At 35.9% G+C, this 12,501-nt stretch overlaps 2 protein-coding genes across 4 annotated transcripts; one reads left to right on the top strand and one right to left on the bottom strand.

The window, feature by feature from the left end:
* Positions 1–112: 112 nt before the first annotated feature.
* LOC115954522 lies at positions 113–3,332 on the top strand. The gene is made up of 2 exons (XM_031072393.1): positions 113–461; positions 2,608–3,332. Exons 1-2 carry the CDS (start codon positions 254–256, stop codon positions 2,826–2,828), a joined length of 429 nt encoding a protein of 142 aa, XP_030928253.1. The 5' UTR covers positions 113–253; the 3' UTR covers positions 2,829–3,332.
* Positions 3,333–4,553: 1,221 nt separating this feature from the next.
* LOC115958481 (F-box/kelch-repeat protein SKIP4) lies at positions 4,554–7,736 on the bottom strand. Of its 3 annotated transcripts, none has more exons than XM_031076893.1 (3): positions 7,476–7,736; positions 6,070–6,578; positions 4,554–5,342 (listed from the first exon to the last, which is right to left on the bottom strand). In XM_031076893.1, the coding sequence occupies exons 2-3, from the start codon at positions 6,543–6,545 to the stop codon at positions 4,745–4,747; spliced, it is 1,074 nt and encodes a 357-aa protein (XP_030932753.1). In that variant the 5' UTR covers positions 6,546–6,578; positions 7,476–7,736; the 3' UTR covers positions 4,554–4,744. The 3 variants fall into 3 exon arrangements, with proteins under 3 accessions (XP_030932753.1, XP_030932752.1, XP_030932754.1); XM_031076892.1 differs by having other exon boundaries at positions 7,622–7,736; XM_031076894.1 differs by lacking the exon at positions 7,476–7,736 and adding an exon at positions 6,683–6,791.
* Positions 7,737–12,501: the final 4,765 nt, after the last annotated feature.

Genomic DNA, 12,501 nt, shown 5'->3' with positions numbered 1-12,501 from the left:
ATTAATACAAATCTAAGCCATAAAATAAAATAAATGAAATAAAAGAAATTGTTCCTTTTGGCCGTTGTGTAAGTTGTGTATAGCTGAGGAAAGGTGTGTGCTGTAAGCCTCTCTCTCCATCAGATTCACTTTACATTACATTACATTACAGTCTCCACTACTGCATACGCGCGCTACGCTCCCAAAATTAAATCCCCAACTGTTACTTTTTTTCAAAATTTGAAAAACCCTAACCTCCCAACAACACAGAGAGATGAAGAGAAGGGTGGGAAGCTCGGAAGAAGAAGAAGAAGAAAATGAAGAGTTGGAGAGAGATGTGAAGCAAATGGCTGAGAAACTTCTACAATACAGAACCACTCTACCCGACCACCTCAGGTCCACTTTCACTTCCGTCCTCACCGCTCAGAGACCCGTTTTACCTCCTCCATCCGAATCCACTCCCTCTGGAGCTCCGATTCCAGGTACCATTTCCCACTTCTAGGTATCTAAGAGAGAAGAATTTTGGGTTAATTTTCTCAAAGCAAAAATATGAGGGGGTTTCTCGAATTTGAGCTCTTTTTTTTCTTCTGTATAATTTTTTTTTTTTTAAATATTTGAAAATTTCATCTCTAGGTTTAATATGTCTATAGCTCAGGAATTCAGTGGCTTTATTTATCTATTTGATAGAATTTTAGGGTTTTGAATGATGAAATTTTGTTTCAAATTTTTTAGAATGTGGGTATTTTTTATTTTTAACCTGTTTGTCAGTATGGTGTAAGGATGATACATTGTTTAGGTTGGTTGATTACTGCACTTTCTTGGCAACAAAGAGGCTCGGTTAGTCATTTGTCTGTCAAAAATTGAATTTTTTAGATTTGTTTATCTAAAAGACGAGAAGGAATTATAGAATTCTTGCTAGGGAAATGACAAAAGATGGATTGTATGTTTACATGATATAAGCAACGCGTTAGTGTTGATTAGTTGTATTTTTTGTTATGCACTTGGGAATAACGATGAAGTCTGTTATTAGATTCGTATATATAAAGAGTAGTTTACCCTCAAATGATGAAAGATTATGGAATCTGTAGTGAGTTCGAGAGGATTACCAAATTGTGAGTGATGAGTGGGACCAAAGATGAAATCATCATTCTTGGGTTAATACTACTTCCAAATGAAGAGTTGACTTACAAGAAAAAAGTCATGTCCTGTATCCTAGCCCCATGTAGGGGGTGTTCATGGGTCAGCTGGGCTCGGGTTTAGAGTCAGCCTATCACTTGAATCAAGCATTTTGGGTTTGAAACTTTTCCAACCATTGCCAATTGGAAAAGTTGGTCAAAGCCAACTGCAATACATTCTCCGGTGAGTGGTTGGTTTTCAGTTGGCAATTGGTGGCACAGCCATGAGCAACAAAGGGAAGTGATGATGGCGGCACTCAAGGTTCAACAGAAAAACCTGGATTTACTCCCATCCCCTTTAAAGCTGGACCCTCTCACTAGACTGCCCACTCGATCAAACCCATAAGGTCTGACCATGTTGTTTGGGTGGGTTTGTTTGGCTAGGTTTTTTTATCACCCCTAGTCTTATGCAAATAATTGTTTGTTGAAGGTGATGATTCATTTTAGTAGCCTCTTAAATCCACCTTGGTTACCCTGTATCCCTTTCTTATACATGCACATACAAAATTACAATGCAAATGGGTTGTAGATTGCACAGACACCCTCCTTATCATTTCCATATGGAGTTACTCTCCTAACAGGAAACAATGTTATGATTGGATTACAGGCCATTGGTTGACATTGCATGAATATGTCAGATAAACACGAGTTGGGGACTTGGGGTCATGGCGAAGATGAGATTAAAGCTTGTGATGAGCTTGAGATGATATAAATTTAAAGGTGAATTTGAAAGCTAATTACTCTGATTTGGACACATGCATCGCAAATTATTTCCAAAGTCATATGCACTCTGTTCCTTATAAGGGAGCACTTTTTCTCTGTCTTTAGCCTTGAAGTGTAGTACTTACAAACAGAATTGCTAACACTATACTTGGAAGTTTACCGGAAAAGAAGGAATGGATAAATTAAGATGAATGGAATAGAAAGGATTGAGGTGTTCACCTGTCTTTTTTTTCCTTTTCTTTTGCTAATGAGGTGTTTTTTTGTCAGTATGTTTGTAAGTTTATAAATTAAGGAAAAAAATGAAATTAATATATAATTTTACTTTTAAACCCTTTACCTTTTTATTTATGCCTTTTATCAAGTTTTGGTCATAAATGGTAGTTTGCTTGAATTCATTGAAGGCATCAGCATTCTTCCCATTTTTGGGTGGTATGTTGATAGAGAAATCATTGTTCATTTCCATTAACAGTATGTCCAAGTGTACTGTAAATACCTTTTTTTCCCTTCTTAGTTTGTTGATGGTCCATAACCGACCCAAAATTTTTGGATTAAGGCTTGATTGTTGTTGTTGCTGGTGTTGCTTGCTTGCTTTATTTCCACACTAAAAATGGTTCTATTTAATCTTTCTTCTATCTTTTGAAACTTGTGAACCACTTCAGTAGCCTCTATTGTTTGTAGTTCAGTATATCCATCTGTTGTTTGAGGCAGTGATCTTGTATCCACTATACAGATGCAGGAGGACAGGTCAAATCTATTGAGGGGCTACAAGATTCAGAACAGGATCAAGAGATTGCTGAGAAATTACAATTACTTAAAGATAAAATTTCTAGTAATGTCTCTGCTATGCCTATTGTTTTGAAGAGGATGAAAGAGTGCATTTCTAAGATTGACAAATTGGATTCTTACAACGGAATCATACATCCTGCATTTAAGAGGAAAAAGACTAGTTGACCAAATCTCAGCATTCTCACGTTATTTTTTGTATCAGTTGATTATTTGAAGATTAATGACAAGGGATTCTCCCAATGGTTGATCAACTTTATTGCTCAATGAAGACATGCTTACATTTGGAAGGAAAGGGATCTAATGGCAAGAGTTGTCGCCTAGAATGGATTTGGAATTTCACATGTACCTGTAATTATTTCAAAGGGCATCGCTTATGATATGTACCGTAATGTGTTGTTAATATTCACAAAGCACCACTTGCAACCATCGAAGCATTACAAGAGAGGATGCTGCATTCTCAAATGTTTATATATTTTTTGAACTTTCCTTTTTATTTTATTTTTTCCTCTTCCCCTTTCAATTTTTTGGGTTGCTTGCTTCTGAAATATATTAAAAACTAAGAGCAGTCTGTGAACTAGTCAGATCATGTATCTTTCCATTTTACCCAACTTACTATTTCTGTTCGTTTTCCATTTGTCTATGGAACGTAGCATTGGGTTTTCAATTTTACTACAGTTCGTTGGCTAGCAGGTACCTATGAGAATCAGAACCTGGGTTGTGGACTACTGAGTCATTCTGAAGACATGCTCACTAAATATGTAATGATTCTTTTGTAAATGTTTTCTGAAAAATGAGTTGTTTTTTAGCAAAAATTTCCTGAAAATTTGACTGATTTTTTTATTTGGTTGTAACTTGTAACTCTGAAAATGAGCTCAAAAACATTTTTTTGTTATTTGACTGCATAGAAAATCATTTATATTTCTTGTAATTTGAAATGATTATATAAACAAAAACTTTTATTCACGAAAATATACTTGAAATAAGAAATTATCTCCAGTTTTTTAGGTTATTTGAGAGGTCTAAAATGACAACTAGATTTTATATTTGGAATTGATAAAAAATAAAATGGGAAAAAGTGCCCATTTGTTTCAACTTTTTCAACCCAAAAAGCACGTTTTGAAAAAAGTCAGCCCAAAAAGTCCGTTTGATTAGTATAAAACGCAACTTTGGTTGATCATGGTCAATACATGTTGGTTTGTAAAAACAAAGGAAGAATCAATGTTGGTCTGTAAAAACAAAGGAAGGGAGAAATTACCATTGGTTCTATTGGACTTGTTTTTTGTTGATCATGGAAAACATTTTTCGTTGAACTTGCATTTTCTGCATAGTGCAAACTGCAATATCAAACACCAAAGAGTACTAAAAAACGTTTTTCAAAAAATACCTTTTGCTGAAACAAACCGAACAGCTATCAACTTTTGTCTCCCCCCCTTAAATGAAAAAAATGATGTCTGAGCGGGTGATCCCTCCCTAAGAATCAATGAGCATTCCTACAGAGGCTTCTTATAGTTGACGGTCTTGACAGTGTTTGAACCGAAGACTGCAAATTTATACAATATCAGAATGATAAAATTAGGCAACAAACTTGACTGGAGCCAATCTCACATGACATGGACACGTCATCTTCCTATTGCGAGTTTATAGCCAAAGGCTCTAACCATGTTTATAGCCAAACTTTGTCCATGTCAAAATCGTGCTACACAATGTCCCCACACCCACCCCAAAGAAACCAAAAAAACCCCACAGATAGAGAGGACCTGGGGTTCCACAGATACGATGCAACGAAAAAAGAAACCCAAAAAAACTACAGATAGAGAGAGACTGGGGTTCCACAGATATGGTGAAACGAAAAAAGTGTTCACAAGCAATTTTCTAAGTATTACACACCAATTAACACAACATGAACAATGTCCACATGGGACAAAAGTATAAATACAATATAGTCTGAAATCCAATATTCAATCAGATACAGTGTTACATCTTCATTTCTGATGGGCATCCAAATGTGCCCCTAAACGTGTAATTATGTGACACATTCAGAGTCTCACAGCGGTTAGTTTAAGAACAGTTACAACAGAATCTCAAATTGCTAAACATTTACAGCTAATTACATCATCATCAGAAGTAATTTTAGAAATAGTAGAACTCATCATCACCCCTCCCATATTCCCTGCATTACCAACATCAATCACAACAGTGCTAAGCCCCTTTCCTACAACAAAAATGTTTGTCCCAATAGCAACCATCTGGCAGGGTGGTCTTGTACGCAAAGTTGACAACCTCCCAACTGGTAACCATTCCCTAGTCTCTTTTTGCCACATTATCAGCCTGGTTCCTGAACTCTGATCCAATACATATAGGGTCCCATCCACAACAACTGCTGGACCCCGCCATCCAGATACCATGTCAGCATCTGCATGTTGCCACGTGCCGCTTGATGGTTCATAAACTACTGCATACACATGAGAAGTTACAGCAGAAGTGCCACATCGAATATAAATCTTCCCATCCATGACTATAGAATCTTCAATTTCAGGAACAATGTTTGGATCTGAGTGAGACTTCCAATTATCTGTGCAAGGGTCATAAGTGTCCCAAGAATTTGGATTGCTTGAATTTGAGCCTAGCCCACCAATGGCATAGATTTTCTCATCTAGAACTTCACAAGCAAAATAACACCTGAATACATAGAAACTAAAGGATGATTTACTGTATCCCAGTGCGAGGAAAAAGAAAATGATAAATAAGGAAGAACAAAAGTGATGAAAAAACATACACCAGTGTGCATGCATTAATAGGCAAGTAACTTAAAAATGCATAAACACTACATAAAACAAAAATAAACACTAACAGTCTATAACCAGAGTTTTTTGGTCATAGCAATTAAAACTTTTAAAATCTAATCCTCAACTAACCTTGCACAACACCCCACCGTGCCGCCCCCCCTCCCCCCCCACACACACACACACCGGGGTTCTTCTTCTCTTGGTCCCAAACCCTTAAAACAGGACTTTCAAAGGAGAACTTGCCCAATTCATTAATGGATCATTTTGCAGTTCTGACCCCCAAAAATTAAAAAAGAAATACCTACTAGTAATTATATATGGCAAAATACAAAAAGGATGTAACAGGCTGTCCAATATTCTCCCCCACAGATTCAAGAAAATAAAGGTCTTTATTTTGTGAATTTACAATCAAAAGAATGCAAAAATTCAGCATTTCTCAATGTTGACAGAAGTCACAACTCACAAATGGCCAATGCTATTGCCAATGAAGAACAAAATGCATAAGGATTCCATAAATCCATGATAAAGTGTTGTTTCAGAAAGTGAAGATCAAGTGAACCTAGAGAAAACTTCAATTGCCACTGTGCAAAATGACTTTGTACTGCAATAAAGAGTATTACCTTGCAGTTGATAATGGAGCAACATCACTCCAAGTGTTCCTCGAAGTATCATAGCAGTAAACTTCATTGGTAGCATCTTCAGACCATCCACAGCCACCCAACAAGTAGAGTTTCTTACCCAAAACCTCAAAACCAATGCCTTTTCTCTTCAAACTGCGAGGTGGAAGTTCTTGAATGGGCTTCCAACATCTTCTTGATAAATTGGGGTCCAACATATAACAGCAAACCTGCTCAAATTTGTCTCGACACAAAGCATAAATCCAAGTCTCATCAAGTTTATGCTTTTGGCGGTAAGAATGCCACTCTTCACTGCACACTAGGTCTCTCCATCTCTTTGAAACACACCTAAGGAGCATATGGTACTTTCGAGGAACCCTTGCCAGGCAAAAAAGAGCAATGTCATCTGGAAGTCCACATATTAGAGGTGTCAATTCCACTTGACTGACACTGTCTGATCCACTATCAAAATGTTCCATATTCAATCTTCGACACCCTGCCTAAGTGAAACCCTGCAAAATGTAGAAGAGAATCATAAGACTCTCAAACATGCAGTAGCATTACACACAAACTGGATGCAATTACTAAACTAGTATTTGCAATTTGACTGTCATACCTAAACTTGTGCAGATCATTTCATGGCCTATGTATACCCTTGACAATATTCACTGAAGCAAACATTATTTAGATAATAAAAAAAAAAAAAAATTCTAGAATTTGAAGCATACAACTTTCCTGTTTCTTTGATTCTCAAAAAAAAAAAAAAAAAAAAAAAAAAAAAAAAAAAAAAAAAAAAAAAAAACCTTCCCGTTTCTTTCTATAAAGGGAAAATAATTTTTCAGTACCCTACTGAAACCATGATCATCTCTCTTGCTCCCCTAATTTGAGAATCCCAATTTTGAACAAAAGGAATTATACCCATGTAACAAAAACAAATCCTAAGTAAATGGGTATTAAACTATTAATAATATATTAAAAAAAAAAGGATAAAAGAATTAATGGGTTTTTCACATTTCAGCATTTGGACATACCAAGTATAAAAAAATACGATTGTCAACATAAATGAATACTGTCATACCCAAATGCATAAACTCCTTTAAATGCTAAGAAAACCTAAATACAATAACATTCTTAACATGATTTCATATCTTCAGCTCAACACAACAAACTCATTTCATTTTCCACAATTCTAATCAAAAGGACTTAAAAGAAAATTACAGTATTAAACACTACAATCTCCAATATGAGTCAAATTGTTTCAACAAAATTTCCCTTTAAGAAAAACCCAAAAATAAATAAATAAATAAAAATGAAAGTATATGAGTTTCATCCCAATCAAAGACACCACTCTTTATCAGATCCATTGAAATTGTTCAGTAAAGTAAAAATTAAAATTAATCAGAACAAACCTAAGAGATCAAACGAAAATGAATGTGGTAGGTTGATTTCATTTTCAAATCCAGAAACAAACAGCCGAGTTGGAAAGAAATCAAAGGAAAAGATTTTCAAAACCAAAAGAGAGAATTTAGAATGGACAGAGAGAGATTAGTGAGACCTGTGAGTGTCTTCGGGTTCGGGAAATGAATGAGGCTGCCGAAGTGGTAAATAGTATTTGCCGTTTGCCGATGCGTGAAGCTATTAGCTAACACTGTCTTTCCTTTTTTTTGGGATTGAATAACACTGTTTTTTCTGATTACTCTAAATCTAATTCTTTTTATTGTATTTTTTTATTTTTTTTGAGCAACAAAAGTATTTTTTGATTTGTTTAGCAATTTATTTTGATTTTAAGAAACTAAATTAATAATTTAAGCTAAATTTAGTTTTTTTTTTTTTTTTTTGATAAGTAGCTAAATTTAGTTAAATATTGCATTAGCTTGGAGGTCGGTAGGGGCGGTTTAATGTATTTGAGGGCCTATGGTAAAAATTGATTATATGCAAAATTACGTAGAATTTTTTCTCTTTTTAGAAATTTTATAAACAGAAAAAATTTGACAAAATATTTCATACTTGTTGATATGATAGATTGATAATAATAAATAAAAAAATGGTGTTGGTAGTGGACTTCGAGATGAGAACTAGTAAAAGTTTGCTAATTAAACTCTTATTATTATTCTTATTTTTTTTATAAGTACAATGTGGGGCCAGGGAACTTATGATCCGACCCACGCTCTATTAGGGTTCGGGGCCCATGCCAAGGAGGGTATGTGCCGAGGACGAATGGGGAAAGGCCGAAGTGTCGAGGGGAACAGCCAAAGACGACCCTATCCTCGGCACTCCAAGACTTCAAGGGGAAGAGCAACATCTCGATGAAGGACGCCCCCAAAAAGCCCCCTGAAGGAGATGCGAGTAGAATGTGACCCACGTGGGGGTACGGTGCAAAACTGGTTCAGGGTAAATACGTACCCTCCGCATTAAATGCACCCGCCAGCGTCCTGACCATGTTAATGAGAAAAGACGTCTGGATAGGGTGACTTCGATCATCGCAACTAACAGAAAGTAAGGAGAGACAGCTGATGGGATGGGTACAGAAGTAGGGAACTTATGATCCGACCCACGCTCTATTAGGGTTCGGGACCCATGCCGAGGAGGGTATGTGCCGAGGACGAATGGGGAAAGGCCGAAGTGTCGAGGGGAACAGCCAAAGACGACCCTATCCTCGGCACTCCAGGGCTTCAAGGGGAAGAGCAACATCTCGATGAAGGACGCCCCCAAAAAGCCCCCTGAAGGAGATGCGAGTAGAATGTGACCCATGTGGGGGTACGGTGCAAAACTGGTTCAGGGTAAATACGTACCCTCCGCATTAAATGCACCCGCCAGCGTCCTGACCATGTTAATGAGAAAAGACGCCTAGATAGGGTGACTTCGATCATCGCAACTAACAGAAAGTAAGGAGGGACAGCTGATGGGATGGGTACAGAAGTAGGCTCCTGCCTGACTAACAAGTGCAGGGTTAAGATCAATCAAGAAGGGCTATATAATGTGAAGGTTAATGCACCAAGAAGGAGGCTGGGAAAAATGGCCAAAAACCAGAACCTCCCAGCCCGCCTCCAGGAGAAAGACTCCTAGGGCGAACACGATTTAATTATGTATGAACACTACCAAAAAAACCACCGTCTGGTGTCTAAGGCCTAACCTTTCAAACCCATGCTCTACAAATGATATTGTTTGGGCCTTTATTACGTGCGAACCCAATATTATTATGGGTCGTCACAAATTGTGTCCTTACATACAACATTTACAATATTTTTTTACAACAAATTCTAGGTTTTAAGTTTTTTTTTTTTTTTACAATATTATTATTCTTATTTTTTTTCTCTCTTTGAAAATATCACTATAATTATTTTTTTGCCATCAATAACAGGTTGTAACAATCTACTACTTAGCATAATTGTAAAAATGTTGTAAAAAATATTGTGGACATTGCATTTTTCTCTATTTTTTATTTGTTTTTCATCTGGTAAGAAAATATTATTTTATTTATTGATTATAGATAACCTTATTGGTTAAAATTTGGGGCTTTTTTTTTTTTTTACTTGAGACCTTAGGCGACCGCATTTCTTGCTCCACTGTTCGGGCCGGCCCAATCTTCTTTTATTTGTTGCTCCTTTAAACCTCTCTTTCTCTTAGTCAATGCTGTTCTGAAATCAATGTAAATATGTTGATAAGGTCTGAAGTTGCTTTTCCTTTTAACTCATGTTTCGAAGTAAAATACTTTTAATAAAAGATTTTACGTGTTTAGTATGGTAAGTTTAAATTTTCAAGCAAAGCACCAAAATGGCAAAATCAATGGCTCAGCACCGAAGTTGCTAGTGCCAGAGGTCTGGTGACTAGACCACTAGAATTGGTAGCTAGAACGGTGGCTTCAACGACCAGACAATTGGAACTGGTAGTCAAAACAGTGGCTTCGGGGACCAGACTGTCAACGATCACTATTGGAGTGATATCTCGGTGACTAGACCGCCAACACTAGTCAACAAAACAACGTCTTCGGTTATTGGATCTCTAACACCAGTTGCAGCACAACATCTTTGGCCACTGGACCACCGACATTGGACGTCAGTGTGGCATCTCCAACCATCAAATCGCTAGCACAGATCACCAGTGAGGTGTCTCATACCACTTGATTGCCAGTGATACGTCTCTTGCCACCGAATTGATAGCACTGGTCACCGAAAACCAGACTGGTGACCTAGCGACCAAATGGGAGGGGGGAAGCCACTATGTGTTTTTTGAAAATGTTTTACCAAATTTTCAAAGATAAAACATTTTACAAATTTTTATAAAGGTTTTTACTATCAACGGAAAATATTTTATAAGTTTGACTATGATTTACCTGTAAACAAACACTTGAAAATAAAAAAACATTTTCTGAAAAAGATTTCACTTTAAAACATCTTAAAATCAATGAAGTTTGGGACTGCATCAACTGAATTAGATAACATCTCAAAATTAGCATATAACATTTGTTTTGTTGAGGAAAGTATTGGCATATGGCTCAAAATATTTCACTTCAAAACATCTCAAAATCAATTAAGTTTGGGACTGCATCAATTGAATTAGATAACATCTGAAAATCAGCATATAACATTTGTTTTGTTGAGGACACTAATAGTCAGGTTTGTGAGTGGCTCCAACATCAATAGAAAAACAAACCGGAAACTACAAGATTCATACACTCTCAATGTCCACAAGTATGTGTATATATAAATGATATGTATATAATTTAATCTTTTTGTATATAGCTTAGTATCATCTCTAAAATGCTAATATATTCATCTCCTTCATACTTTTAGCATTACCTCTCCTCCTTCTATCTCATTTTTCTTATTTTCATAAGAACCAATACTAACTCATTAGGGATGACAAAATGTTTTCACCCTGTTTTGCTCTTATCCAAAGAAGGGACAAGATGGAGAAAGGATACCCATAACCTAATCCTATCCATGCCCTCCCTATGTGTAATTATATTGACATTCTAGATTTCTCTTCCTTTTTCTTTTTATTTTTCTTTATAAATTTTTTATATAAAAGCCCTCGTGGATTCCAAATCCATCCACTTCTCATAATCTCGTTAAAATTGTTGATAAAAATTGGTCACATGAGAATAATTAGAGACCATAAGGAGTATGATTAGGTGGGAAGGGATGGTCATATAGTGTTATAGATCACTTGCAAGTAGTGAATAATTTCCATTAATGAAGTATAAAAAAAGAAGTGAAACGAAATATTGATTTAAAAAAAAAAAAAAAACCAACTAGATTGAATAGGGAGTATGATTAGAAATTGAAAAATGGTTTAATAGAATTTTAAGAGTAATAATTATCATACACTGGCTAAGTTGCCATTGCACACTCATTACACACTCCTTTCAAATCTTGTTTCTATTAAAATCGTGAAGGCATAGAATGTATACGGAATGTTCATAGAATGTATACGGAAGGTGCAATAAAGAGTGTACCAGAAGCGGCTCTACATGGCAATGAGGGGGCTCAAATGAACTCCACTTATATATAATATTCTTTTACTTGTTTAATTTACTTTTAAAAATATTTTTGCAATTGCACACCTGATCAAATCAGCCTAGTCTAAAGTCAAACAACAATATATATCACAGATCACAGATATCTCTCTCTCTCTCTCTCTCTGAGTAAAGAGCGAGTGTTTATCTATTATGAGTGTGTCTATTTTTATTGTAAATTTATGTCAGGTGTGTGCGTGTCCGATACTAACTGTGTGCATTATTTATTTATTTGTTTTGTTTTTATAATGTTATTTGTGTGAATGTGTGCTTGTATAATATAAATATAATATAACTTTATATAATTTAATAATTAGGAAATACAGAGAGTTTATTACATTTGTGTATGGACAAACTTAGGTACAGTACCTTAGGTGATGTTCTTTAAGTTCTCCTCTTAAGATTCAGTCATGTGTCTACTTAATTAAAAAATACATTTTCATCTCATGAGAAAAAATTCACATGACAGAATTTTAAAAGAGGAGCCTAAGGAATAACACCTAAATACTGTATTTAAGTCTTGCTCTTTGTGTATATTGTTATCATATTATAATAACCTTTTTTTATAAAGTTAGTGATTCAAGACAAGAAAATAGTAAGGCTTGTGATCGTTCAAGCATTTGATTGGCTAAGTAGACACTTAAAGTGCGTTTGTTTCGGCTGAAAATGGATTCACGAAAACAATTTACATCATGCCGTGTGTTTGGTTGCACATGGAAAATTTGGTCAAACGGAAAATCATTTCCGTTAACCGTAAAATACCCACCCCACAAGTGTAAATCATTTTATACTTTCATTTTACCTTCAAACCATTTCCATCCTCAGAAAATTTCTCTCCTCACTCATTCTCACACTCACGCCAAGCCCAAGCCGAAGGACAGAGAGAGCTATCGTCGGTGAAGCCCAGATCCAGTCCT

The sequence above is a fragment of the Quercus lobata genome, chromosome 8, assembly GCF_001633185.2.
Source record: "Quercus lobata isolate SW786 chromosome 8, ValleyOak3.0 Primary Assembly, whole genome shotgun sequence".
Taxonomy (NCBI): domain Eukaryota; kingdom Viridiplantae; phylum Streptophyta; class Magnoliopsida; order Fagales; family Fagaceae; genus Quercus; species Quercus lobata.
The sequence above is the reverse complement of the archived record's forward strand: the minus strand, read 5'-3'. Positions and strand labels throughout refer to the sequence as shown.

Bases quoted from the DNA above. Each gene is read 5' to 3' on its own strand.
- LOC115954522 (XM_031072393.1), top strand. From the start codon at position 254: ATGAAGAGAAGGGTGGGAAGCTCGGAAGAAGAAGAAGAAGAAAATGAA. The intron at 462-2,607 runs GTACCATTTCCC...TCCACTATACAG, and splicing joins CTCTGGAGCTCCGATTCCAG to ATGCAGGAGGACAGGTCAAA.
- LOC115958481 (XM_031076893.1), bottom strand. From the start codon at position 6,545: ATGGAACATTTTGATAGTGGATCAGACAGTGTCAGTCAAGTGGAATTG. The intron at 5,343-6,069 runs GTAATACTCTTT...CTATGTATTCAG, and splicing joins GCTCCATTATCAACTGCAAG to GTGTTATTTTGCTTGTGAAG.